The sequence below is a fragment of the Sus scrofa genome, chromosome 2, assembly GCF_054392235.1.
Source record: "Sus scrofa isolate SSC_HxYL_T2T_F1_AM1 chromosome 2, Sscrofa_HxYL_maternal_Yorkshire_Landrace_v2.0, whole genome shotgun sequence".
Taxonomy (NCBI): Eukaryota; Metazoa; Chordata; class Mammalia; order Artiodactyla; family Suidae; genus Sus; species Sus scrofa.
In genome coordinates, this window is record NC_139384.1 from 108,311,622 (window position 1) to 108,339,539 (window position 27,918).

At 36.1% G+C, this 27,918-nt stretch overlaps 1 protein-coding gene across 4 annotated transcripts in view; it reads left to right on the forward strand.

The window, feature by feature from the left end:
• ADGRV1 (adhesion G protein-coupled receptor V1) overlaps window positions 1-27,918 on the forward strand; it is a 536,680-nt gene that overhangs the window by 79,594 nt on the left and 429,168 nt on the right. For 3 of the 4 annotated variants that reach the window (XM_085014024.1, XM_021085376.2, XM_085014023.1), the window contains exons 18-24: window positions 2,226-2,352; window positions 3,305-3,522; window positions 4,042-4,785; window positions 5,626-5,999; window positions 14,978-15,154; window positions 18,929-19,109; window positions 20,353-20,555. In XM_085014024.1, coding sequence (XP_084870150.1) covers window positions 2,226-2,352; window positions 3,305-3,522; window positions 4,042-4,785; window positions 5,626-5,999; window positions 14,978-15,154; window positions 18,929-19,109; window positions 20,353-20,555 — 2,024 coding nt within the window. Of the gene's footprint in view, window positions 1-2,225; window positions 2,353-3,304; window positions 3,523-4,041; window positions 4,786-5,625; window positions 6,000-14,977; window positions 15,155-18,928; window positions 19,110-20,352; window positions 20,556-27,918 lie in introns of those variants that run through there. The other variant, XM_085014025.1, reaches the window with a different exon arrangement.

Below are 27,918 nucleotides of genomic sequence, written 5' to 3' on the forward strand. Positions count from 1 at the left end.
CTACTGTCAGGAACAAAATGTCACTATGATTAAATTGATACATCAAAACATTCTGTATCTCGGAGTTCCCGTTGTGGCCGCAGTGGTTAACGAATCCGACTAGGAACCATGAGGTTGCGGGTTCGATCCCTGCCTTTGCTCAGTGGGTTAACAATCCGGCGTTGCCATGAGCTGTGGTGTAGCCAGAGGCTACAGCTCCGATTGGACCCCTAGCCTGGGAATCTCCATATGCCACGGGAGCGGCCCAAGAAATGCCAAAAAGACAAAAAAAAAAAACCCAAAAACAAAAAAAAATTCTGTATCTCTTGTAAAGAGAATGGAAAATAATTGCAAGGAGAGGCTGAGCATATTTAATTTGTAAGATACAGCATTGTGGAAATGTATATTTGAATTTGAAAGAGAAAGAGAGCGAAAGAGTGTAAAAGCAAGGGTGATAGCAGTGTGGGTGGGGCGGCTGTCCAGTGTTTGTGTGCGTGTGTGTGTACTGCTGCTGCATCTGACCTCAGTATTTTTCTAGAAATGGTGGCCTGTGAGGAGTTAATGACTTTAGCTATGAAGACTTGGATGACAAAATTTCTCTTCTTTCTTTATGATGTTCAAACATTGAGGGCCTGAGGAGATCAATGGTGGAAGGGCTTGAGGGGCAGCATTTCCGTGTGACCTAGTGCTGGCACTTGGTGATGTGCCTGATAGTTATTGTTCATAGTGTATGCCCTGAGACTGAATTATTGCATCAGAGAATATGGAGAAGCAGAATAATTTTTTAGTACCTCCCATGACATGTCACATAACCAATGCTCATCATAGCAGAACCCTGCCAGATGTAGGCTTTATTGGTTTTATTTGTTTTTCTTAGATTTTATGCTATATTTGAAGTTATTACTCTGAATGTCAGAATTTTCTAAATAGTGATTTATTTCTGTTTTTATGTTTTTTTTCCTCTTTCCATTGGCTAATTATCAAGTCAGATTGAATACAGCTGTATATTTATGTAATTTATTTTTAACATGCTGGTTTGCTACATATTTCTGTTTATATCATTTTAGTTTTAGGTGTTATACTTATCTAATTTGTAAAGTTTTATTTGGATCGGTTTAACTAAAATTCATAAATAACTTCTCTGTACCAATTACTCAGCATTTATCCTGCTAGGGTATGGAATTGATTAAGAAGCATTTGTCCAATGACCTACAGTAAAATTGTGTGTGTGTGTGTGTTTTGTGTGTGTATGTACTAATAATGCAAAAATCGCTATGCTAGATTGCCAAAGTGCAAAGTGCTGTAGAAACACAGTGGAGATGCACTTAACATGGGAATTCAAGGGGGAATTCCTGGAAGGGTTGTTACTTAAGCTGGGTCCTGAGAAGGGATAATAGGTGAATAGAAATGGAAGACTTTTGCTCACAGAGGGAATAGGTGCAGCAAAGAGGAAGAGCTGTGGACCTCGGGGGAGTGATGAGAAGAGACCTCATTTATTGGCTGTAATGGTGCAAACATGCTGTGGGAAGAACTGGAGTAGAAAGGGATCGAGTTCAACACCATAAAGATTGTTTTGTCCTAAGTGTAACCAGATCAAATGCTGCTTCCTGAGGGCAGAGATCTAAAGGGAAATGCTCAAGCCATGATTCCAGTTCACATATCTTATGGGGTAATTCATTCATTTTTTTTTGAAGTGAAAAAATATACCTCAAAATCTTGAAAGTGATACAGTTCTGTTTTTAATTTCTTTTTTTTTCTTTTTCTCAAAAAAAGTTTTAATAATCTATCCAACAGTCTTTAAATAGTTGTCTGAAAGATGTACCAGATAATATCCATATATATTTATTTTTTTTCTTTTTCTTTTTTTCATTTTTTTATTACTCAAATGAATTTATCACATCTGTAGTGTTTTTAATTTCTAATTAAAGTGATACTCCTATTACAAAGAAAAATATCTTGTGCATTTTTTTTTTTTTATTTTCCCACTGTACAGCAAGGGGGTCAGGTCATCCTTAGATGTATACATTGCAGTTTAATAAAGTAGTTCTTCTGTAATCAAACATTTCCTTAGAAACAAGTCACATTAAACTTATTTAGACATCTCTTTCATGTATTTATTACCTTTAATGAGGAAGTTCTTGCTGGAATTTGAATCTTATAAGGTCTTTCTTAGTTTAAAAACACAAGTTTAACTGTAAGTTAAGTATTTTTTTTTTGTTATTTTGACCTTTCCATTTTTAATTTAGGTGATACAGTAGTATATCAACATGGAATAGCTACAGTGATAATTGAAGCTAATGATGACCCAAATGGTATTTTTTCTTTGGAGCCCATAGACAAAGCTGTAGAAGAAGGAAAGACTAATTCATTTTGGTAAGCATATTTGGATAATGCAAATTCAAAATTGGATAAAATAAATAACTGTGTGCAGAAATTTGAAATACTGTTAATCTTTCAAAATTAAAAAAAAATTAAGAATTTGAATAATTTTGGGAGTTCCCATGATGGTGCAGCAGAAACAAATCCAACTAGTAGCCAAGAGGATGCAGGTTTGATCCCTGGCCTCACTTGGTGTGTTGGGGATCTAGCAGCATTACCATGAGCTGTGGTGTAAGTTGTAGATGCAGCTTGGATCCTGCGTTGCTGCGACTGTGGTGTAGGCTGGCAGCTACAGCTCCAATTCTACCCCTAGCCTGGGAACTTCCATATGCCATGAGTGCAGCCTTGAAAAGTAAAACAAAAAAAAAGAAAAAAAAAAAAGAAAAAAAGAAAAAGGAATTTGAATAATTTCAAGGTTGGTAGTCTGAATGAATTTTAAACTTTGTTTATGCTGTTTCCACTTGTTAAAAAAAAAAAAAAAACAATGCCATAACACTTTAAATGGTAGGTAGAAATGGTTCTCTCCACCCTTCTTACCCAAACTTCCATTCCTCATCAGGATTGGGAGACTTGAATTATCCAGGGTCTCTGGAACTCTTAATGATATGTGACTTCCCCCACCCTGTATTTTGCTTTTGGAGAACTTTTGCCAATTCCCATCTAAATATTTTCAGTTGAATTTATTGCAGCTTTATCTTTTGGTTTAGACTTCAAAGACTATGATTTTTAAAACTGTTTCTCTTTACTACTTATAATTTGACTTTTTTCTTGCTTTTGTATGAGATTCTTCATGGTTGCTCAGTAAGAACCAGCTGACTGGTTTATATTAAAGTAGGTAAATAGATAAAAATATATTTCTGAGGTAATACAGAAAGTTTTGATTAGAGATAGATACAGTACTTATATATTTTTCATAAAAATAATTTTCTTTAATTTTTTTATATAGGATTTTGAGGCACCGTGGACACTTTGGCAATGTTTCTGTGGCTTGGCAGCTTTTTCAGAATGATTCTGCTTTGCAACTTGGACAAGAGTTCTATGAAACGTCAGGGATTGTTAACTTTATGGATGGAGAAGGAGCCAAACCAATAATTCTCCATGCTTTTCCAGACAAAATTCCTGAGTTCAATGAGTTTTATATTTTAAAGCTTGTAAATATTTCAGGTGCCGTGTTTTTTCTTCTATTTTATTTTACCACCTAAAGTTAATATTTTATGCTGAAATAATTAGAGCTATATAGAAAATGCAGTTAATGAAGAAGTTTTATGGCTGGAGACTGATCTCCATCTTCAAACTTGTAAATAGGTTTTCCTCTGCACCAAGTAGAATATCTCAAACAAAACTTTAGTGGAAGTTAGGAAGTGTAGGTTCATGTTATCTTAAAGCCTGGTCTTTGTACCATAATTTAAACAGTTTTCCCATCACTTTTGGTTTAAGGCATGGGAATTAAGCCTTTCTAATTAATATTCTCTTTTCAGGCTCAAGTGACTATTAATGAAATTATACTGAACTAGAATACCCTTGAAAATGTGGTGAAAGCCATATGGTGACACTTGTGTTTATTGATCAGCAAATAAATTCCTTAATGACAAGTTTGCTAAACAAATTCTTTTTGTCTTCATCTTATTCTAGAAAGTACTTGCAATTCTGGTTTCTCATTCCTTATAAATTATCTTATTGCAGGTGGGTCCCCAGGCTCTGGGGGCCAACTAGCAGGAACCAACCTCCATGTTGCAGTAATGATTCCCTTCAATGATGATCCCTTTGGCATTTTCGTCTTGGATCCAGAGTGCCTAGAGAGAGAAGTGGCAGAAGATGTCCTCTCAGAAGATGATATGTCTTATATCACCAACTTTACTATTTTGAGGCAGCAGGGTGTCTTTGGTGATGTCCGAGTCAGCTGGGAAATACTGTCTAGTGTGTTCCCTGCTGGTTTGCCTCCAATGATAGATTTTCTGCTGGTGGGAATTTTCCCCAGTACTGTGCATTCACAACCACACATGAGACGTCACCATAGTGGAACGGATGCTTTGTACTTCAGTGGACGAGAGGGTGCATTTGGAACTGTCAATCCAGAATACTATCCCTCAAGGAACAACTCAATTGCCAACTTTACATTTTCAGCTTGGATAATGCCCCATGCCAATACGAATGGATTTGTTATAGCAAAGGATGATGGTAATGGAGGCATCTACTATGGGGTAAAAATTCAAACAAATGAATCCCATGTAACACTTTCCCTTCATTATAAAACACTGAGTTCCAATGTTACGTATATCGCCAAGACAACAGTCATGAGATATGTAGAAGAAAATGTCTGGCTTCATCTTCTCATTGTCCTGGATGATGGTATAATTGAATTTTACCTTGATGGAAATGCCATGCCCAGAGGAATCAAGAGTCTGAAAGGAGAAGCCATTACTGATGGTGAGTGTCATCTTTACAACTAAGACCCTGAATTTTGAGTTAAAACTTTTTTTAATAAAGTTTTTTGGTGTATAGATGACTTACAGTGTTGTGTTAGTTTCAGGTGTACAGCAAAGTGAGTCAGCCATACATATATGTATATTTCCATTCTTTGCCAGAGTTTTTCTCCATAGAGGCTATCACAGAGTATTGAATAGATTTCCCTGAGTTACGTAGTAGGTCCTTGTTAACGATCGATTTTGGAGTTTTTAAAAACATTGACTTTTTTAAAAGGCTAACAAGTATTTACAAATCTGCTTGTGTATTGGTTTAATTTCTTTAAATAATTAAAAAAATGTCTAAGTTCTGTGCAGAGTGGTACAGAAATGAATGAGGCAGAGTTCTCTGGCTCAGTGGGTTAAGGATCTGGTATTTTCTCTGCGGTGGCATGGATTCAGTCCCTGGCCCAAGAACTTCCACATGATGTGGGCATTGCCAAAACAAAAGCAAAACAAAAACAACCCACCCCCAAATATTATACACACACACACACACACAAAAAAAAAACAACCCACCCCCAAATATTATATATATTATATATCTCACACACACACACACACACACAAACACACTTATGTACAAAATAACCTTTGGTGCAGAATATCTTATATCCCAGTGATCACTGAGTCATTTTCATCATAATGGAAAATAGCCCTTATTTGATTGTATTCTGGTTGTGCAAAAGCTTTACTTACCTAATAAAACTTTTTAATAAAATAGTTTCACTTTCTAAATCACACTTATGATTTAGGACAGGGTTATTGTGGATACTGTAGCATTTAAACCCATTTCTGATTTCAGGTCCAGGAACACTGAGAATTGGGGCAGGGATAAATGGCAGTGACAGATTTACAGGTCTGATGCAGGATGTGAGGTCCTATGAGCAAAAATTGACCCTTGAAGAAATTTACGAACTTCATGCCACACCAGCAAAGAATGATTTACACCCTATTTCTGGATATCTGGAGTTCAAAGAGGGAGAAACTAACAAATCATTCATTATCTCTGCAAGAGATGACAATGAAGAGGAAGGAGAAGAATTATTCATTCTTAAACTTGTCTCTGTATATGGAGGAGCTCGCATATCTGAAGAGAACACTACAGCAAGATTGGTAATACAAAAAAGTGACAATGCCAATGGCTTGTTTGGTTTCACAGGCTCCTGTATACCAGAGGTAAGGAGTGGGCTGGGTGATTTCAGAGTTAAAAGGTCAGCCTAGGTGGATTTGTTTAGGAGTGAGCTTTCTTTTCTTTGGTAAGATTGCTTGAGTCTTAACTCTAGGCCCAGAAGTATGCTACAACCTGTGGTTGCAAATGTAAATTATAAGGTCTTTCTTTGCTCTTGGAAGTTCACAGTCTGAATCAGAAGCTTGATGAGCTGAGAAAAGTACTAACAAGTAGGCAAATGAAACTTTTAAATTATCTTTAAAGTTAATGCATTTTGCAGAATGCATAATTATATTCCTTGTGTAATTTACTTTTTGGCTACCATGTAAATAAGTGAAATAATACATATTGGAAGCTTCTATGAATAATTGTAATCAAAAGTTTATCAAAATAGGATTTTTTGAGCTTTTTTCTCTCACATACTTGAAATGTTCTCAAGTAGTTACAGCGTTCTCCCATGTTGGTTGTAAGTCCCTTTCTTATCACCCTTCTTGGCCACCTTAATTCATTAGGTGGTTTTGCTGTCCTTATCAGTCCTTTCCAAGTTTTCAAAGATTTGTAATCATCTTGGTTACCTGTTCAGTAATGTGAGATCTTGTGAAACTACTTCACAGGTGTTGTGTCTGACAGCAGCAGCTCAGTGTCCTTGAAAGGATGCCAAGGAACAAGAGAGGTCTTTCCTTTGCAAGTTGATTCTTACAGGTTTAGAGGAGTATATAGGTACATTGAAGCAATTACGAAAAACATGAATGGGTAAAGCTTGAAAAAATATCTAGGTCATAGGCCTCATTGTAGCTTAGTTGGGATGCCTGGCTCTCTGGAGTGTAATATTGCCCCTCTTAGCTCTTTGGCTTGGTGATAATCCTAAGAGATCTTCAAATAGTGCTCTTTTTCTATGCCAGAAAGAGAATATCCTAGGCAGGGGGGACAAACGTCATACAGATCTGTGACTTAAAATAAGAAATATGTTTATAGTGGTAATACTGTTAGCTATTCAGTCATCAAAAAAACTACGTTACCTTTTTTATGTGCCTTTCTGATAGCTCATAATATCACTGTAACAAATATTAATTATTATTATATATGGCCACACCCACGGCACATGGAAGTTCTCTGATCAGGGATAAGATCCAGGCTGCAGCTGCAACCTATACCGCAGCTACAACCTATACCGCAGCTGCAGTGAAGCCGGGTCCTTACCCACTGCCTTGGGCTGGGGATTTAACCCACACCTCCACAGTGACCCGAGCCACTGCAATCTCATTCTTAACTCATTTCCCTGCAGTGGGAACTCCCTTTTTTAAAATGAACAAATATTAATTATTACTCTCTCCACTTCATAGGCTTAGAAACAGCAGCTTAGAGACCTGGGAAAATAACTAGTTCTGATTGGATTAAATGAAATAGGATCAAATATGTGATTCACAGTGTGGCAATTAATAAATACTGATTTTCTTTCCTCTCCCCCTCCTTTTTTCGCTCCTAAGATACAAAGGGAGGAACTGGAATTTGAGCTTATGTCTTGTAACTTCTAACCTGTTGTATTTCCTGCCCCTATATCTTTAATGTTATCATCTCTATTTTTCAAAAGATGACTTCTATCAGGTTGTGAGAGCCATTCTGGTGTAAAATCAGTTTTCCTTCTTATCGCTTCATAACTTGATACCTGCCTGTGGCTCTGACTTCTTGTGCAATTCTCTTTGGTCAGTGTTTTTAGTCAGAGTTGCTTTGTTTCAGTTCCAATCTCCGGGTATCAGCACTTCCCAGCCTCTCTATCTGGAACACTTTTATTCCAGATCTTCAGGATTAGCTATGGGAGTCTCAGCTCCAAAGACATCTTCTCAGTGAAGCCTTTTTTATTTAGGTGATCCTCCCACTTCTCCCAACTGCTTCTCTCCATCCCTTCACTTGGTTTTACTTTTTTGTAGATTTGATTACACTTGTCAATTCCCTGTGTTATTGATAAGCCTACTTATATACTGGCTATCCTTTCTACCACAAAAGTGCAAGAGCTCAGAGTATATTAAGGTTTTATTATTGTTCATTATTATATCTATAACACATAAAATGGAACAGAGTAGGTATTCAAATATTTTTTGAAGTTGTATTTTAATATCAAGACACAAAGAGGCTCATAGTTCAAAGCAACACATTTAGATTCAGCTAAGATGCATAAATAACCAAACTGAAAAAAAGGTATATAAGTTTTAAAAGCTGTCTAAAATGAGGAACAGTTTTTGAATGTTTCTTTGGCATTCTGGGTCATTATAGAAAGTTTCAAATACTGGCTTATCTCACACTTTCCACTGATAGGTGGTGTTGGTACTGGTATTTAGTTCCACCTAGGTATGCAACTTTCTGTTCTGTTCCCAGATATTTCACAATTTGAACAGGTACAGCCAAGCCTTTGATTGCAGAAGACAACTTCTCTACGTAAGCCAGAACACATATACTAGTAGAAATGCTGCAAAGAAAACTAAAACATGACTGCTTATTCTCTAGGCCCATATGAGAGAGAAATAGAATACATCTATATTGGAAAGAGTAAACTTTAGATGGTTAATACAGGAAACGTGTTGTGTTTAAAAAATCAAACTTCAGAATTTGATTGCCAGGAAGGTTACAGAATTTCCATTTTGGAGCATGTTAAGCATAGAAGTATATAACTCTTAATTTCATCTTGGGGTGATTAGAAGACAGAAGTAACATGAAATATTTTTGTGGTGGTGACCATTGTCACTATTTATTGATTGCTTACTGAACTTGTTCTCTAAGTGTAGTCCAAGGATCCCTGTGGATTCCTGAGATCTTTCAGAAGTTCTAGAAAGGTCAAATCTAATTTTCTAAAATACTATGATGTCTTTTTCGTTTTACTGACATTTGCACTGCAGAAGCAGTGGTTGTCGAAATTGCTAGCAGCTGGCAGCTTTGTTCAAATCAAGAAAGTGGTACCAAACTGTGCCAATTGTTTATGTTTTATTTGCCACCACGTAACCATAGTTTTAAAGGTGAAAAATTCACTTGAGTATCTTTAATGAAGCAGTACAAAACATTAATTTATAAAATCTCGACCCTTGAATACCTCTCTTTTAAGCATTGCATATCATGAAATGAGCAGCACAAATAAAGCACTTCTGTTACATTAACAAAATGTGATAGTTGTGAAGAAAAGCCCTTGTGCAGGTACTAGCTGCTCTTTTTGTGGAGCACCATTTTTACTTGAAAAAGTGACTGACAAAGTTTGGTTATTCAGACTTGGGTATATGGCAGATATTTTCCTGAAAATAAATGAAGTGAGCCAAAGACTAAAAAGAAAATAATTGGTAGCATTTGTTGCCAATGATAAAAAATTGAGCTTGTGAACAAAAATTAGAATTTGGAGAACATATTACTTGCCAAGTGAGCTGGACAATACTTAAAGACTTTTCAGATAAGATTGCTAATTAGCAAGTGTGATGTATTTATTTTGTATAATGAAATGTGTCAGCATTTGGAAGATCTGTGTAACTCAGTGAACTGATATTTTCCAGATAATCAGTGAACATATTGTTACAAAATCATGCATGGGTAAAAGATTGATTCAAAGTGCAGGGTATACCAATGGATTTGAATGTATTAGAGTATGATTCTACATTGCAGCTAAACTGTGAGAAACTACCACTTGTCAAATGTAAGATAAGGAGGGAGAATACTTGCAACTATCTGAAAAGACTGTTGTAATCCTCTTCCTTTTCCAGTTGTGTATATATATATATATACAGTCTTGATATAGTTCAACCAAAACAACAAGTAGCAACAGGCAAATTGATTCCAAAAGGAGATATGAGAATCTAGCTGTCTTCAATTAAGCTAGACATGGAAGAGAATTGCAAAAATGTAAAACAGTGCCCTCATCACAATTTTTTTTTTTTTTGGTACATATCAACAAATTTCACCCACATAAACAAGAAACTCCTTGGGCTTCTCAATAATGTTATGAGAGTTCAGGAGCCCTGAAACTAAAATGTTTGAGAATTGGCGATTTACTCTATGCCTGGAGTTATCTTCAGAGTTTAAATTTTATGGTTATTTGCTTCATTTTCAGAAATAAAAACTATTGTCGCTTCAACTGGTACTTCTTCATTGTGTTGTTGCGGTGATAATTGAAAAGTTAATTTTTTTCTCATCCCTTCAAAAATGCTGAGGCCAATAAATATCCTTTGATTTCTCCTGAGTTATGCTTTTGCATTTTGTATAGATTCGTATAACGTAAAGTACTGTTCAGGTTAAAATGAAAGCATATTCACATGGAATTAATGAAAATATATGGAATACGGGAGTCTAATACTTGATATATTGAAAGATATGACAGTTACTTTGTGATTTGTTTCCTCCTAGCCAGGTCCACCATGTCATGAAAAACAGCAGGTGCCTAATACATTTAACTGAAAGAATGAATAAATTTAAATGCAGATTAGAGCCCTGGAGGGAGGGGGATGGTGGTATGCCTAATAGTTCTTTGGATTCCAAGTGGGATCCATGTTGAATTGATGATATATAGCCTGGTAACCACATTCTAATGTTGCCTTCCTGTACTTTGTTATTCTGTGTATTTTTGATATTATTTTCTCTCTGCCTTATTTTTGTACTGTTTTTGTATGTCTTGCAATCTCATATACCACATAATTATGAAATTACTTTTCATACTGATTCATAAAACTTGATCTTCTTCTTATTTTACTTTTATAATTAATATTTGGATTTTGTTTTATATTTATTAACGCAAGGCTTGAGAATAAATTTAGAACTATTTTGATGGGATCTTTGAAAATATGAGAGTATTGTTTAACTTGGACTGTGTTTTTAAGTGCCTGCCATATGTTATGTGAATAGATTCCTTTAGATATAAGTGGTATTGATATAATCTGATATCACACATCATCACCCAAGCATGAAGCAAGATGAAAAATTAATTCGCTGTGTAGTTGTTTGGCTTTAATCTTCTATTTCAATAGAGAAAGCCAGTTCATGGCTTGGAACAGTGCATTATTTTTTCTAGGAAAATATATTTCTAAAACTCTTCTCACTGTTAACTTTTATATTATTTTTCTGATGATCTGAAGATGTAACCAATTCCTGACTCAAAAGAGAAAACAATAGTGGTTACTGTCATTTCTTGTGAAAAACTGAGTGATGATGATTCTAATGATTATTACTTGATGTTATGCCTCTTCACATACTGGCTTAAAATTTGCTTATATTATGATTCTAAAATTAATTAGATGAATTTTTAATAGTACAAAAGATCTTTTGTTTATTCTTCATGTCGTCTTCTTTTTTTTTTTTTTTTTTAAGGGCTGCACCTTTAGCATATGGAAGTTCCCAGGCTAGGGGTTGAATTGGAACTGCAGCCACCGGCCTTTGCCACAGCCACAGCAATGCAGGATCCAAGCTGCACTGTGACCTACACTGCAGCTCACAGCAGCTCCAGATTCTTAAGCCACTGAGTGGGGCCAGGGATGGAGCCTGAAACCTCATGGATACTAGTCAGATTCATTACTGCTGAGCAACAATGGGAACTCCTATTCTCTATGTCTTGATCACCTTCTGGTTTTACTAATTCCATCCTATGGTTCACTATTTCCTAAAGTGCTGTGCACGGACAGCCTTGGTTAGAAATATCTAATGCATATTTTTGGATACCATTCCTGAATCACAACCCCACTTCTGAGTCAGAACCTCTGGTGGGAGATGGAATGGGAAGCAAAAAGCTGAATTAAAATCTTTTCTTAAGTGGAAAATGTCATACATACACAAACATGGAAAAAAAATAAGAATAGTGCACCCTCATGGCCCATCACCTAGCTTCAGTATTTATCAGCCTTGCTCCAATCTTGTTTTTTTCATGTTTGGCTGAAGTAATTTTTAAAGCACATATCAGTTATTATATCATTTCTCTGTAAATTCATAAGTACAAAAGTCAAATTTTTATCAAGCATCCTAGGTGATTTTTTTTTTATGAACACCTGATTTTGAAACTTCTCTACTTAAAACTTTAGAGTTTATTGTATAAATTCTTATTTTCTATGAAATTTTCATATATAGCATCTATCTGCATACATTTGTATTGTATATCATCTTTTCCCCTTTCTTTTTAAAACTAAAAATAGTAGGCAATAGATTTGAAGGAAGGCTTTACTAAATAAAAATATGGTCAAATAGCTTTCCCCATGATTCCTGCAAGCAAAATGCTTAGTCCTGGATGCTGCATGGTAACATGATTGCCTTGATAAAGAGCTGTAAGGAGGAGTTCCCTCTGTGATGCAACAGGATTGGCAGCATCTCTCCAGTACCATGATGCAGGTTCAATCTCTGGCCTGGCGGTGGGTGTTAAAGGATTGGGCATTGCCACAGCTGCGATGTAGGTCACAACTGTGGCTCAGGTCTGATCCCTGGCCCAGGAATTCCATATGCTATGGAGTGACTGCTCCCCCCCCAAAAAAAAGCTGTAAGCAAACATCACATTCCTCAAGTTGTCTTTGGATCTATTTAGTCTATACCTCTTGATAAAAGGGAAAGTTTGAATAGTCACAGATTCAGATTAATGGTTTAGTGGTTTATTAATTTAACTCATTCAGAATGTTCATTCTGATTAAAATTGAGGGTGAAAAAATGGAGTAAATTTGTTTCCATTGTGATAGGAATCTAAATACATGGGGATTCGTTGCCTTTTTTTTAATATGCAAGCATGTAAGTTCTTGATAAGATGAGGGAATGTTTTTATGTAGCTTTTTTTGGCTATCGTGTATGTGTATCTGTATTTTAAGGGGAAGAAATGTAAAATTTTTTTAGCACATACTGTGTTACTAGGTAGCATATAAAGCACTTGTTTAACCTCCACCAAAATCACAATGAGACATTGTGATTGTCATTCTAAGAAGAGATCACTGAGGCTACGGATGTTTGGTAAGAGGTAGAGTGAAGACGCTCAGGACTCTGACCTTAAAGCCATGCTTTTTCCATTATGTATGTGTTTATATACCATACGTAATGACAATGCTGATGTAAATGTCTAGGTGGAAGTTAAATTAGGTGCTATATTGAGCACTTCTTTCTCTTTGCTTCTTCCTCTTCTTTCCAGCCTCTTAGGGTTGGAGAGTTGCACCTTCAGAACAGTTACTTCTGTGGTGACATGATAGGTGGGTTCCTAAAAATCTCCACACAAGGCCAAGTTGCATAATGAAAAATGTAGAACTTAATGGGAAGGGTGGTCAGGAGAACACTACCCAAAAAAATTGGTCTGTGATATATAAAAAGAAAGGCCGGGACCTGATAAAAAACATTCTTATACAATGTTTTAATTCTTAAATATGGTAATAAAGCATATACCTTGGAAAAAACCTTAAGTTTGCTTGTGGAAGTCGCATCAGAGAAACTGCAGCTTGTGTGTTACTGTGTTTCCTACTGCCATGTTTTAGGCTCCACCAGATTAGAAGTTCTGGTTTTGGTTGGGCCTGGGGGTGGGATGTGTTCCTCAGGAGACACACCAAGGGCTCTTTTGAACAACCATGTGGTCATCTTGGGCTTCTTATGCTAGTGAAGGGCAGGCAAATGAAAGAGTTAGAGCATTGTTACTACGTGCTTGATCTTGTTGACTATGAGGCATAGGGTTGCTGCTCTGCATTGGTGTACGAGTGCTGATGCTCAGTGAAACTCAGGATTTACTAGAACCTGATTTACCTGGTGCTTCCATATTTATTGGCCAGTTTATAGATAAATTTCAAATCTGCTCTCTCCAGCTCTGGCATTGGCAGCAAAATAGCTCTATTTAATGATGACCAGAGGTGATTATTGATATGAAAGATAGAGATGACATATATATTAAGACGTATTTTGAGCTCTATTTACTCAGTTTTAGTTCTTTTTTATTTATTTAATTAATTTATTTATTTTTTGTCTTTTAAGGGCAGCACCCGTGGCATATGGAGTTTCCCAGGCTGGGGGTCAAATTGGAGCTGTAGCCGCCAGCCTATGCCAGAGCCACAGCAATAGGGCATCCGAGCCACATCTGCGGCCTACACCACAGCTCATGGAAATGCCGGATTCTTAGCCTACTGAGCAAGGCCAGGGGCCGAACCTGTGTCCTCATGGATGCTAGTTGGGTTCGTGAACCATTGAGCCACGACGGGAACTGCTAGTTCTTTTTTAAATGAATTATGTTGGATAATGTAAAAATAAAATTGAATTGAGAGACTGAGAGGAGTTTGAAGATCTATTCTAAATGATATCCCAAATTCTGCTCCGTATAATTTTTAAATATTACCTTAAAGTATGTGGGTAAAATTATTTTCCATGTGGAAAAAATTGTGCAGATACATACGTATACATACATATATGGAAATAAGACAAAAATATCAAAAAGATACTAAGCATTGTGTTGGTGACCTCCTTTATCTGACTGTTGTCTCCCACCCAGAATTTCTCAAGGCTCTCCCTGCTGAACTCTTTATACCACCTGTGAAATGATTTCACCCAATCCCCTCTATTACTTCCTATGTCCATGCCTAGGAAGTTCTCTCTGATGTGTTCCACACTCTACCAGTTCCTTTGATACTGAGTTCATCATACAATTATGAGTTTGTTTTCCTTTTTAGACTTAGAGAAAGGATTGTGCTTTTTTTTTTTTTTTCCCAATCTTTTGTAACTATAGCATCCAGCACAGTGGCTGATATACAGGAGATTTCAATGAATGAATTACATATATAGTTAATTCATTTTCATGATTGTTTTTGCCTTATTATCCCTTTAGAGGACTGAGTAGGAAGATCAATGATTGTAAATACTTTTTAGCAGTCAAACATACATTTGGAGGAATGTAGAGGCCTCCTTAGAGAGGTTGAAAGTTACAGAATTAAGTTTACGGTAGAAAGATTTCAATGAAAGCCTTGTAATTTTATCACTGATTTGACTTGATATATACTTGTAAATAATTTATGTTCAATTTCAGATTGCCGAGGAGGGATCCACCATTTCTTGCGTAGTGGAGCGAACCAGAGGAGCTCTGGATTATGTGCATGTTTTTTACACCATCTCGCAGATCGAATCTGATGGTGTTAATTACCTTGTTGATGATTTTGCTAATGCCAGTGGAACTATCACATTCCTTCCTTGGCAGAGATCAGAGGTAAACCCTACCTTCTTTGTTTCTTTGAAAGCTTCCTAGAAAGCTTTTCCTCATCTATTTATTCTGTAATTTATTTGCAGCTTCTTGCTTTCCAAGCAGTTTGAAATATTTAGGCTATTAAGTCCATATTATGGTATAAAATATTTTTGTATTTATTTCTACAAAAGAAAAAATTAAGGATGTTGAATGATGTTACAGTTTTATCTGTTCTTTAATCAGTAAAACTGGTATAGCTTGAAACTTTATCATTGTGGATTTTTTGTTATTACTGATACAATGAGAAACTGTAGAATTCTGATTTATACTGTTCCAGTTAGCCAAGAGGAATTCCTCTAACTGTAATCTCAAATTATTTTTAAATTTGGAAAAATGAGGTGATGTTTCTTTGTTTTGAAGTGCATGTGATCACCAATTTTATCAAAAACTTTCCATGAGCCATATGCTGATTTCTGAATGGATACTCCAGAAATAAGTGACACTTCTTGTAAGTGAAAGTGATATGTGACCTCCTCCTATGTGAAAAATTTTTTACACTGTTTTAGTCTAGTGCATTGGAATATTCATATCAGTATAATTTTTCACTAGTAATGTAAGTAGCTTCTAGGTTATCAGTGATAAATAGTAAAATGACTTGCAAATATAATCTTTGAAGAAATTTCTAAGGAACTTGGGAGTTAATTAGGTGAAAAAGATAAAATTAGAGAAAATTTAAGATATAAGATTTCAAGAGTCAAAGCTAAGGAAGCATGACCAAATTTCTATGATAGGAGGGAAGAAGGAAACAAATTAAATAACTTGTAACAAACGCTCCCAAATAGCAGTCTGCAGATAGAGCCATGATAAATGTTTTACTGTTCTTTGGTAAAATGAGGAAATTTAGGACAACCAGTAGGTTTCCATAAGGTTGCAGTTATTCCATTTAAAGGACTTTTTTTTTATTCTGATGCTGTCATTTTCACAACTTTTTTGGATTTAAAGTGCTCTTTCTCTTATCAGGTAATGTTGATAGTATGTGGTAGTTTTTTAATGCTCCTACTAGGAAAAGAGTTGATCCTTAGAATTTCCCTTAGAAAATTTGCCAATTATAAAATAAAAATACAATGGGAACTACTGTTTTATAAAGTCAATTCATATATATTTTGAAAGAGATAGGAAAATTTTGGTCAGGAAAATAGTCGTATGTGTTCCTGCCAAGAGTCATTTAAACTATTTTCTTCTGTCAATTAAAAAGTTCTTTAAGAAAACCAGTCAACCTTTGAAGCAACAATAGCAGTGAATAATAGGATTGGTTTATAACATAATGCCTGGTGGATCTACACCAACTCCTAGTCTTACTGAGGCAGAGACTGGAAACTGAGATGTTTGCTGATGGGCCAAGATTGTGCTTTCCAGCACGAACAGCACTAAGCTGGTCTCTACTTTGCTACTGCCTTCCTAATATCCATGGAGTAGATTAATTAAATATACTTATACCACATCTAGAAATCTAGCAGCAAGAAAGCCTGGAAACTGTGTGTGTGTTTTGTTGCAGTACAGGAATGTACACTGGAAGTGCATTTTTCAAATGTTTTTATTTAGTTGTTTTTAATTTTAATTTGTTTCTTTTTAAAAATTTTCTTATTGTTTTCTGCTTGCCCTAGGAAGAAAATGCTACAGAAGTATCTTTAGGCGCCTAAGAAAACAAAACATCTTTTTAGCCTAATAGATTTGATAGACAGAAACATAAATACAATTTCATGGCATCTAAAAGATTTTCAACTTTTTTTCCAACTTGTTTTCAATTATTTGTGCTTTTAAAGGAGGAACTCTCTGGATTGACTATCTCAATATTCTAGCTGTGGAGGTAGACTGTTATCTCATGCCTGATGCTGGGTCACTGTTCTGTTATTCTTGGTGTCTGGCTCCTACTGTTGTTCAGCCTTATCACATAGGAACTGCAGGCTGGAGCCTCCCCCCCACCACTCATATGATTTCCTGTCCCTTACTCCCTCTGCTGAGTCTTTAAGGCCTAGGTTTTCCATCTCCAGAACAAATCTCAAGTCCATTCGCTTCTCTTCATCTTTGTTGTTACTGCAGTTAGTTTAGAATCAGTTATTTCTGGCCAGTCACTTCCTAACTCAACCCCTCATGTTTTCTCTTGTTCTGCTCACTCCATTTGCATCCTGCCATCCTGCTGATTCTAAAAATGGAATTCTCATTTTGTCATTCTCTTGCTTGTGATTCTTTAATTTTACTATATGGAATGAAGTTCATTTTTAAAATGAGAGCATAAAAGGTACTTATTATCTGATTTCTGACTATCTATCCAGCCCTAGTGGTCTAATTGCAGTTCCCAGAAGTCTGACTCTTTTGCGCTGTTGTTCCTTGTACTTGGAATGTCCTCCCTCATTATTACTTACAACCAGAACTAATTCATTAAGATCTGCTTTAGGAATTCCTGTTGAGGCTTAACAGGTTGAGAACCCAACATAGTGTCCATGAGAATACGGGTTTGATTCCTGGCCTCTCTCAATAGGTTAAGGATCCAGCATTGCTGTGAACTGTGGTTTAGGTTGCCGACATGGCTCAGCTCTGGCGTGGCTGTGGCATAGGCTGGCAACTGCAGCTCTGATTCCACCTCTAGCCCCAGGAGCTTCCATATGCCACAGGTGCTGCCCTAAAAAGAAAAAGGAACAAAAAAAAAAAAAAAAAAAAAAAGAAAAAAGATCTGCTTCAAATTTGTCTGTTGTAAAACCTTTACCAGATAAATTGTTTTTTTCACAATTTACTTGGTACATAACTCTGGTATGACATTTTTATATTGCATTTAAAGTGTTTTTTCACAGATCTCTCCTATGAAAGACGGTAACTCTGCCACATTGTAGATGTCAAAACATGCTTGCTCAGTTAATAAAAGAAGCAGGAATTTTTTTTTTTTATACTTCAGATTTTGACTTACATGTTGTAGAGCATGGCTGAGTTACTGCTACCTCCTTTCATAATGTATTTTGGACAGATTTTTTTATGCCAGGCTTCTAGGGCCCACTGTGAATCTGTTTTCTAGAATGCTGCTTCTGAGTATGTCAGGCTTTCCTTAGGCAGGAACTAGACATGGATACGTTGTCCTTTTGTACCACCCTGCCACATCCTGTTAAATAATGTGTAGTGGTAATACCACTGTCTTTGGTACAAAGAATATATGTATGATATTGATATATCAGTGTATCATATATGGTATATTAATACATGACTAGGATATTTTTATATAAAAATATTACTGCTCAACACCCATTATTATTTATTTATTTTATTTTATTTTATTTTTGTCTTTTTTTTTGCCATTTCTTGGGCCGCCCCTGTGGCATATGGAGGTTCCCAGGCTAGGGGTCTAATCAGAGCTGTAGCCGCCTGCCTATGCCAGAGCCACAGCAATGGGGAATCCGAGCCACATCTGTGACCACACCACAGCTCACGGCAACACTGGATCCTTAGCCCACTGAGCAAGGTCAGGGATCGAACCCGCAACCTCATGGTTCCTAGTCGGATTCGCTAACCACTGAGCCACGATGGGAACTCCACCCATTATTATTTACAGAATTAATTTCTCAAATCTCTCTTTCTGTCTCTCTCTCTTGCTTTCTGTCTTAATGATTTAAGTTTGTGTAGAAATCTGTCATGTTTAAAAGCAACTTCAATTAAAGATAGTTTAATTGGCTGTTTTATTTTCTTCTGATAAGTGGTAAATAGTTTCTACTTGCCTCATTGTTTAATGCCTCTGGATTTTTATATCTATAGGTCCTGAATATTTATGTTCTTGATGATGATATTCCTGAGCTTAACGAGTATTTCCGTGTGACGCTGGTTTCAGCAATTCCTGGAGATGGGAAATTAGGTTCAACACCCACCAGTGGTGCAAGCATAGATCCTGAAAAGGAAACGACAGATATCACCATCAAAGCTAGTGATCATCCGTATGGTAACTGAGCCCTTTTGCAAGAATAATCCTTGCTTCTTTGGGAGTACTCAATGTTGTTAAGAACTTAAAGGACCTTTGCAAATGACCAAAGTAGAACGCCTTCAAACCCTCTTAACTTTTAAGCTCTTTAACTTCTGAGATGCCATTTTGAGAGAAGGTGTTTATGAAAAAATACAAAGATCAATTTCTAAAGTTTAGTAATATATTTTGAAAAGTATATGCAGCATTATTTTAAACAGAAAAAAAGTATTTTTATTCATGGTTATCCCTTTTTATTTTATTTTATTTATTTATTTATTTTTTTGCTTTGTAGGACCATACCCTAGGCATATGGAGGTTCCCAGGCTAGGGGTCGAATCGGAGCTGTAGACACCGGCCTACGCCAGACCCACAGCAACGAGGGATCTGAGCCACATCTGTGACCTACACCACAGCTCACAGCAATGCTGGACCCCTAACCCCCTGAGCAAGGCCAGGGATTGAACCCGCATCCTCATGGTTACTGGTTGGATTCATTTCCACTGTGCCACAGTGGGAACTCCCTCAGATTTCTGTGTTAGAAATTATCCTGCTGTGGTATGGTAACACCTAATTGAAGTACTTTGTAATTTATATTTTATTAAACTTCAAGAAGTGGCATTATCACTGTCTATATATATTAATTTTTTTGCCTTATGCTGAAAAGTGATAATTTTCTTAATTGGGGAACTATCATTGATGTCTACTCTAGTAAGTTGAGACGGTTTTCTGCATTGGAAAGTAATAGTTCTTTTGTAGTAATAAAACAAAATATCTATGTAGAAAACCTGGGAGGTTCTTCCACTCTGATTTTCATACTTAAATTTTTAAGACAGTGTTGCAATTCATATAGGCTGCCATTAATCTTGTTCTGCTATAAGTTTAAGAATGAATTCTAGAGACTCAAATGTGAGTAAAGGGTTGATAACATGTATTTTAAAACTCTATCACTATTCTTTTTTTTGATGGCTTCTATTAAAAAAAAAACCATTCTTTGCATAGAGACAATTGTTTCAATTTTTAACATCTTGAAAACTTACTAACATATTCCTTGTCAAAAGCATGTTAATAGAATCTTCACTAAAGTTTTTTCTAAATTAAATGAAGGCCCTCGGAATTTTATCCTGGTGATCAAGATAATTGTGCGAGATTGTTTCAAGGAAATAAGAAATTCTTCTACAGATAATTGGGGCAAGAATGCCCTGCTTCTCTTTGTTTCTGCCAGGCTTGCTACAGTTCGCTACTGGCCTGCCTCCGCAGCCTGAGGACACAATGACCCTGCCTGCAAGCAGTGTTCCACACATCACTGTGCAGGAGGAAGATGGAGAAGTTAGGCTGCTGGTTGTCCGTGCACAAGGACTCCTGGGGAGGGTTATGGCGGAATTTAGAACAGTGTCACTGACAGCATTCAGTCCTGAGGACTACCAGGTAAATCATTTAATCCTTTTGAAGAGGTATTTGCACTTGTAAAACTTTGAGGATTGGAGGGGAATTAGCACTTACCTGAAAAATGCTTAACAAGGAAAAGACTGATGGCTTTTCAGCCTTTAAATTTCTCTAAATTAAAGTATTTCAATCCATCGAAGCCTGACACTTAAATAGCTAGCTGTCATATGGACTTCTACCTTGTGTTTGTTGAACACCGTACTTGTATTATTTAATGTTACAGGTTTTGATCATATATATTTAAAATCACAATTCTTACATATTTTAAATCCTCTTGTCTATGTCCATTGAACAAAACCAAAACTGTAAAGAATTTGCATGTCTATATCATTTCAATTTTAATTTTTTTCTCTAAATGAGAACTGGTGTGGTACTGGTAAATCAAACACAAACCAACCCAGAAAACAAACAAACTGGAATTTGGAACCAGATGGAGCTGGCTTTAAACTGGACTTCTAAATGTGTGGCCTTAGGAGGCTCCAACTTTCCTGACCTCAGTTTCACTACCTGTGAGAGAGTGAGGTATCTACTGGGCAGGATCACTCTGAGGATTGATGGCACCCTTTTAAGGGTCATGGACAGTACATTGTGCATACATAGTAACCCTCAGTAACTGTTACCTAGTCTTATTATCACCAATACTTATATCAGCCAATGCTCATAGTTTTCCTGCCCTCTCTTTCTCAGGAAGTATTTTATATCCTTCAACATTCATTTCCCTAAAAATCTTTTTCTTTAAATTTATTTATTTTTATTTTAAATGATTTTTATTTTTTTCCATTATAGCTGGTTTACAGTGTTCTATCAGTTTTCTACTGTACAGCAAGGTGACCGGGTCACACATACATGTATACATTCTTTTTTCTCACATTAGCATGCTCTATCATAATTGACTAGATCCAGTTCCCAGTGCTATACTGCAGAATCTCTTTGCTTATCCATTCCAAAGGCAATAGTTTACATTTATTAACCCCAAATTCCCAATCCATCCACTCCCTCCTCCTCCCCCTTGGAAACCATAAGTCTGTTCTCCATGTCCATGATATTTTTTTCCCCTGTGGAAAGGTTCATTTGTGCTGTATATTAGATTCCAGATATAAGTGATATCCTATGGTATTTGTCTTTCTCTTTCTGACTGACGTCACTTAGTACGAGAGTCTCTAGTTCCATCCATGTTGCTGGAAATGACATTATTTTGTTCTTTTTTATGGCTGAGTAGTATTTCATTGTGTACATAAACCACATCTTCTTAATCTGTTCATCTGCTGATTTTATTTAAATTTAATATTAATTTTCTTGTTTTTCCTGTTATTCCTGATAAGGCCTGTACAATGGTGTAATGTTCAGTAATTTGTACACAGTTCTTCCCCCTAACCCCAGAAACTTTGACTAATTGTGTTCAATTAATTGTGGCTGTATTCCATTTAGTGAAGTTTTCTCAGATTTCTTCTTCCTCAAGCTCTCCTTATTGGGCAAGTTTCATTTCTCTTGCCCTGACATCTGTTGTGTCTTTAACTAGTTTGGTATGTAGTACATTTCATAGGACAGTGTAGCTTGGGTTAGCATTATCTTCTTTGCATTCTCCTAAAGAAATACTTTAGTCTTTATATTGGTGGTCTTTATTTGTTTTTTAAAAGTTTTTTCAGCTTTATTGAGGTATAAATGACAAAGAAAAATTGTATGAATTTAAGATTTACAACTTAAGGAGTTCCCGTTGTGGCTTAGCTAGTTAAGGACCGGATGCTGTCTCTGTGAGGATGTGGGTTTAATCCCTGGCCTCGCTCAGCGGGTTGCAGATCTGGTGTTGCCACAACCTGTAGGTCACAGATGTGGCTTGGATCCAGTGTTGCTGTGGCTGTGGCATAGGCCTGCAGCACTTATTTATCTTATGTAACTGAAACTTTGCATCCTTGGATAAACGAGATATGCCCTTGTTTTCCCCTTCCCCCAGTTCCCGGTAAGCACCATTCTAGTCTCTGCTTCTATGAGTTTGGCTATTTTAGTTTCCATGTATTAGTGAGATCATGAAGTATTTGCCTTTCTGAGCTTGGTTTATTACACTTAGCATAATGTTCTCCAAATTTATCCCTGTTGTTGCAAATGGCAAGATTTCCTTCTTTTATTAAGGTTGAACAATATTCCTCCCTCCCTTCCTCCCTCCCTCTCTCTTACTAATTTTCTTTATTCATTCATTCATTCATCCACTGACAGCCATGCAGATTGTTTTCATCTTGCTCTTGTGAAAAATGCTGCAATGAACATAGGAATGCAGATAATTCTCCAAGATAGTGAATTTATTTCCTTTGGATATATATCCAGAAATGGGATTACTAGATGATGTGGAAGTTGTATTTTTAATTTTTTGAGAAATCTCTACTGTTTTCTATAATGGCTGTATGAATTTACATTTCCACCAACAGTGTACAAGCATTAACTTTAATCCACATCTTTGTTGATACTTACCATCTCTTGTCTTTTTAACAATATCCATTCTAACAGGTGTGAGGTGATACCTCATTTTGCTTTTGATTTGCACCTTTTTGTGGGCAATTTGTATGTCTTCTTTTGAGAAACATATATTCAGGTGCTTTAATTTGTATATGGGGAAAAAATGTAATTGTAGTGTATGCATGTAAGGATAACCTGACCCCCTTGCTGTACAGTGGGAAAATAAAAAATATTAAATAAAAAAAAAGAATGGGAAAATAGACAGAAAAAAAAAGTATACAATTTTTTAAAGATTACTTTCCAGTTATTACAAAATATTGGATATATTCCTCACAGTGTACCATATATCCTTGACACTTTACCTCTAGTAGTTCATACCTCCCACTCCCCCACGTCTATATTGCTCCCCCTTCTACTGGTAACCACTAGTTTGTTCTCTGTGAGTTTGCTTCTTTGTTATATTCACTAGTTTGTTGTATTTTTTAGATTCCACGTATAAGTGATATCATACAGTGTTTGTCTTTATCTGACTTATGGCACTTAGCATAATACCCTTCAAATCCATCCGTGTTGCTGGAAATGACAAAATTTCATTCTTTTTCATGGTTAAGTAGTATTCTATTGTTTATATATAGTATAAACAAGTTGTAAAAATTGTTTATATATGTGTGTCTATGTATATATATGTATACACATAGCACTTCTTCATTCAGTCACCTGTTGATGGCCATTTAGGTTGCTTCTGTGTCTTGGCAGCTGTAAATAGCGTGGCTGTGAACATTGGGAAGCATGTATCTTTTCAAATTAGTGTTTTTGTTTTTTTCAGATATGTACTCAGGAGTGGAATTGCTGGGTCATATGGTAGTTCTATTTTCAGTTTTGTGGGAAACCTTCATACTATTTTCCACAGTGGCTGAACCAGTTTACATTCTCACCAACAATATACAAGGCTTCCCCTTTCTCCAAATCCTTACCAACATTTGTTATTTGTGTTCTTTTTGATGATAGCCATTCTGACAGATTTGAGATATTGAGCATCTTTTTACGTGTCTATTAGTCATCTACATTTCCTCTTTGGAAGAATATTTATTCAGTTCTTCTGAGTATGTTTTTATGGTTTTTTTTTTTTTGATATTGAGCTGCATGTGATATTTGTGTATTTGGAGATTAATCTCTGTCAATTGCATCATTTGCAAATATTTCTCCTATTCTGTGGATCGTCTTTTCAATTTGGTTATGGTTTCCTTTGCTGTGGAAAAGGTTTTAAGTTTAATTAGATCCCATTTGTTTTATTTTTGTTTTTATTTTCATTACTCTAGGGGGTGGATCCAAAAAGATATTGCTGTGATTTATGTCAAAGAGTGTTCTGCTTATGTTTTTCTCTAAATGTTTTTATATTATTTGGTCTTACATTTAAGTCTTTTCCATTTTGAGTTATTTTATATATGGTACTAAAGAATATTTTGATTTCATTCTTTTACATGCAGCTGTCCAATTTTCCCTACTAAAGAATATTTTGATTTCATTCTTTTACATGCAGCTGTCCAATTTTCCCAACACCACTTATTGAAGAGACTGTGTTTTCTCTATTGTATGTTCTTGTCTCCTTTGCAATATAATCCTAATATTATAATCAATAATATTAATTGGTTATAAGTGTGTGGGTTTATTTCTGGGCTCTCTTCTGTTCCCTTGGTCTATATGTCAGTTTTTTTGCCAGTACCATACTGTTTTGATGACTTTTAGCTTTGTAGTATAGTCTGAAGTCAGGGAGCATGATTCCTCCAGCTCCATTCTTTCTCAAGATTGTTTTGGCTATTTGGTTTTTTTTTTTTTTTTTTTTTTGTCAATAGCATATTATAGTTTTATTTTATTTTATTTTTTTATTTATTTATTTTTTATTTTCCCACTGTACAGCAAAGGGGTCAGGTTATCCTTACATGTATACATTACAATTACAGTTTTTCCCCCACCCTTTCTTCTGTTGCAACATGAGTATCTAGACATAGTTCTCAATGCTATTCAGCAGGATCTCCTTGTAAATCTATTCTAAGTTGTGTCTGATAAGCCCAAGCTCCCGATCCCTCCCACTCCCTCCCCCTCCCATCAGGCAGCCACAAGTCTCTTCTCCAAGTCCATGATTTTCTTTTCTGAGGAGATGTTCATTTGTGCTGGATATTAGATTCCAGTTATAAGTGATATCATATGGTATTTGTCTTTGTCTTTCTGGCTCATTTCACTCAGGATGAGAGTCTCTAGTTCCATCCATGTTGCTGGTATGTTTTGGCTATTTGGGAACTTTCATATTTCCACACAAATATTTCTAGTTCTGTGAAAAATGCCCTTGGTAATTTGATAGAGATTTTGTTTGATCTGTAAATCAATAACAGTATTGATTCTTCTAATCCAAGAACTTGGACTATCTTTCTATCTATGTCACCTTCAGTATCTTTCATCAGTATCTTATAGTTTTCAGAGTACACATCTTTTGCCTCCTTAGGTGGATTTATTCCTAGGTATTTTTTTCTTTTTGATATGATGGCAAATGGAATTGTTTCCTTAATTCTCTCTTTCTGAGAGTAAATTTTCCTTAATCTCTTTGTCGTTAGGGTATAGAAATGCAACAGGTTTCTGTATATTAATTTTGTGTCCTACAACTTCACCAGATTCATTGATGTGCTCTGGTAGTTTTCTGGTGGGGTCTTTAGGATTTTCTATGTATAGCATCATGTCATCTACAAAGAGTGAACTTTACCTTTTCCTTTCCTTTGGATTCCTTTTATTTTTTTTTTCTTCTCTGATTGCTGTGGCGAGGACTTCCAAAACTATGTTGAATAAAAGTGGTGAGAGTGGGCATCCTTGTCTTGTTCCTGATCTTAGAGGAAATGCTTTCAGCTTTTCACCATTGAGTATGTTATTAGTTATGGGTTGTCATATGTGGCCATCCCCAATCTCCTGCTGAATTATCATTTTCTTTAATAGCAAAAGCTTATATTCTCACTCTTCATGAATGTCAGAAAGCTAATACCCTTGGAGACATTTCTGAGAATTTTCAGGCCAGAGTTCCCATTGTGGTGCAGTGGAAATGAATCTGACTAATATCCATGAGGATGCAGGTTTGATGCCTTGCCTTGCTCACTGGATCCAGGTTCTGGCATTGCCGTAGGCTGTGGTGTGGGTCTCAGATGCGTCCCAGATCCCTCATTGCTATGACTGTGGATGTGGCCAGCTGCTGTAGCTCTGATTCCACCCATAGCCTGGGAACTTCCATGTGCCGTGGGTGCTGCCCTAAAAAGCAAAAAAAAAAAAAAAAAAGAATTTTCAGGCCATGAGATGCAGAATGGGTATTTTGTTAGCAGGTCTGAAAACAGCATTAATCTCATTATACAGCTCCGTTAGAACTCTTGAGTGCCCATGTGCATTTTCTGTGAGCAGTAATATTTTGAAAGGAATATTTTATTTCTGAGAAGTAGGTCTTACAGTAAGCTTTAAATGTTTAATAAACTGTGTTGTCGACAGATATGCTGTCACCTCAACTTTATTGCTCTATTTATAGAGCACAGTTATAGTAGGTTGAGCATAATTATTAAGGGTCCTAGGATTTTAATAATGGTAAAGGAGCATTGGCTTCAACTTAAAGTCACCAGCTACATTAGCCCCTACTGGGCTAATAAGAAAGCCAGCCTGTCTTTTGAAGCTTTGAACCTAGGCATTGACTTTTCCTCTCTAGTTATGAAAGTCCTAGACAGCATTTTCTTCCGATATAAGGTTCTTCCATCTACATTGAAAATCTGCTCTTTTGAGTAGCCACCTTCATTCATTATCTTAGCTAGATCTCCTGATAACTTGTTACATCTTCTACATCAGCACTTGCTGTTTCACCTTGGACTTTAATGTTATGAAGATTGCTTCTTGGCTTCAACCTTATGAACTGACTTTTGCTAACATCAGACTTTTCTTTAGTAGCTTTGTCACCTCTCTCAGTCCTTATGGAATTGAAGAGAATTAGGCCCTTGCTCTGGATTAGGCTTTGGCTCAAGGGGATATTGTGTATGGTTTGATCTTCTCTCTTGACCACTGAAACTTTCTCCATATCAGCAATAAGTCTGTTTTACTTTCTCGAATTCATTGAATTCACTGAAGTAGCATTTTCATTTCCTTTAAGAACTTTTCCTTAGCGTTTAAAACTTAGCTAACTGTTCAGTTAAAGAGGCTGAGGTTTTGGCCTATCTTGGCTTTTGACATTCCTGTCTCACTAAGCTTAATAATCATTTCTAGCTTTTGATTTAAAGTGAGAGACAGACATGTGGGCTCTTCCTTTCACTTGAACACATAGAAGATATTATAGGGTTATTAATCAGTCTAAGTTCAATACTGTTGTATCTAAGGGAATAGGGAGGCACCAGGAAGGGGAGAGAGAAGGGGAATACCTAGTCAGTGGAGCAGTCAGAGAGCACACATTTATTAAATGAACTGTCTTTTACTGGTGTATAGTTCCCCATGCCCTCAAACAATTGCAATAGTAATATCAAAGATCACTGATAACAGATTACCATAACAAATATAACAGTTATGAAAAAGTTTGAAAATATTGTGAGAGTTACCAAAATGTGACACAGAGACATGAAGTGAGCAAATGCTGTTTGAAAACATAATGCAGATAGACTTGCTTTATGCAGGGTTACTACAGATCTTCACTTTGTAAAAAGTACAATATCTACAAAGTGCTGTAAAGCAATGTGCAATAAAATAAAGTATGCCTGTAGAAATTTGGCAGCTGGAAACATATAAATGACATTAAAAACCTAGAATATAATGGCCTTGTCTAGAGCTAGAGTCCAGAGAGAATCTGATAAAAAATAGTTTTTCTGGGTCACAGGAGAAGGCTAAAAAGGGC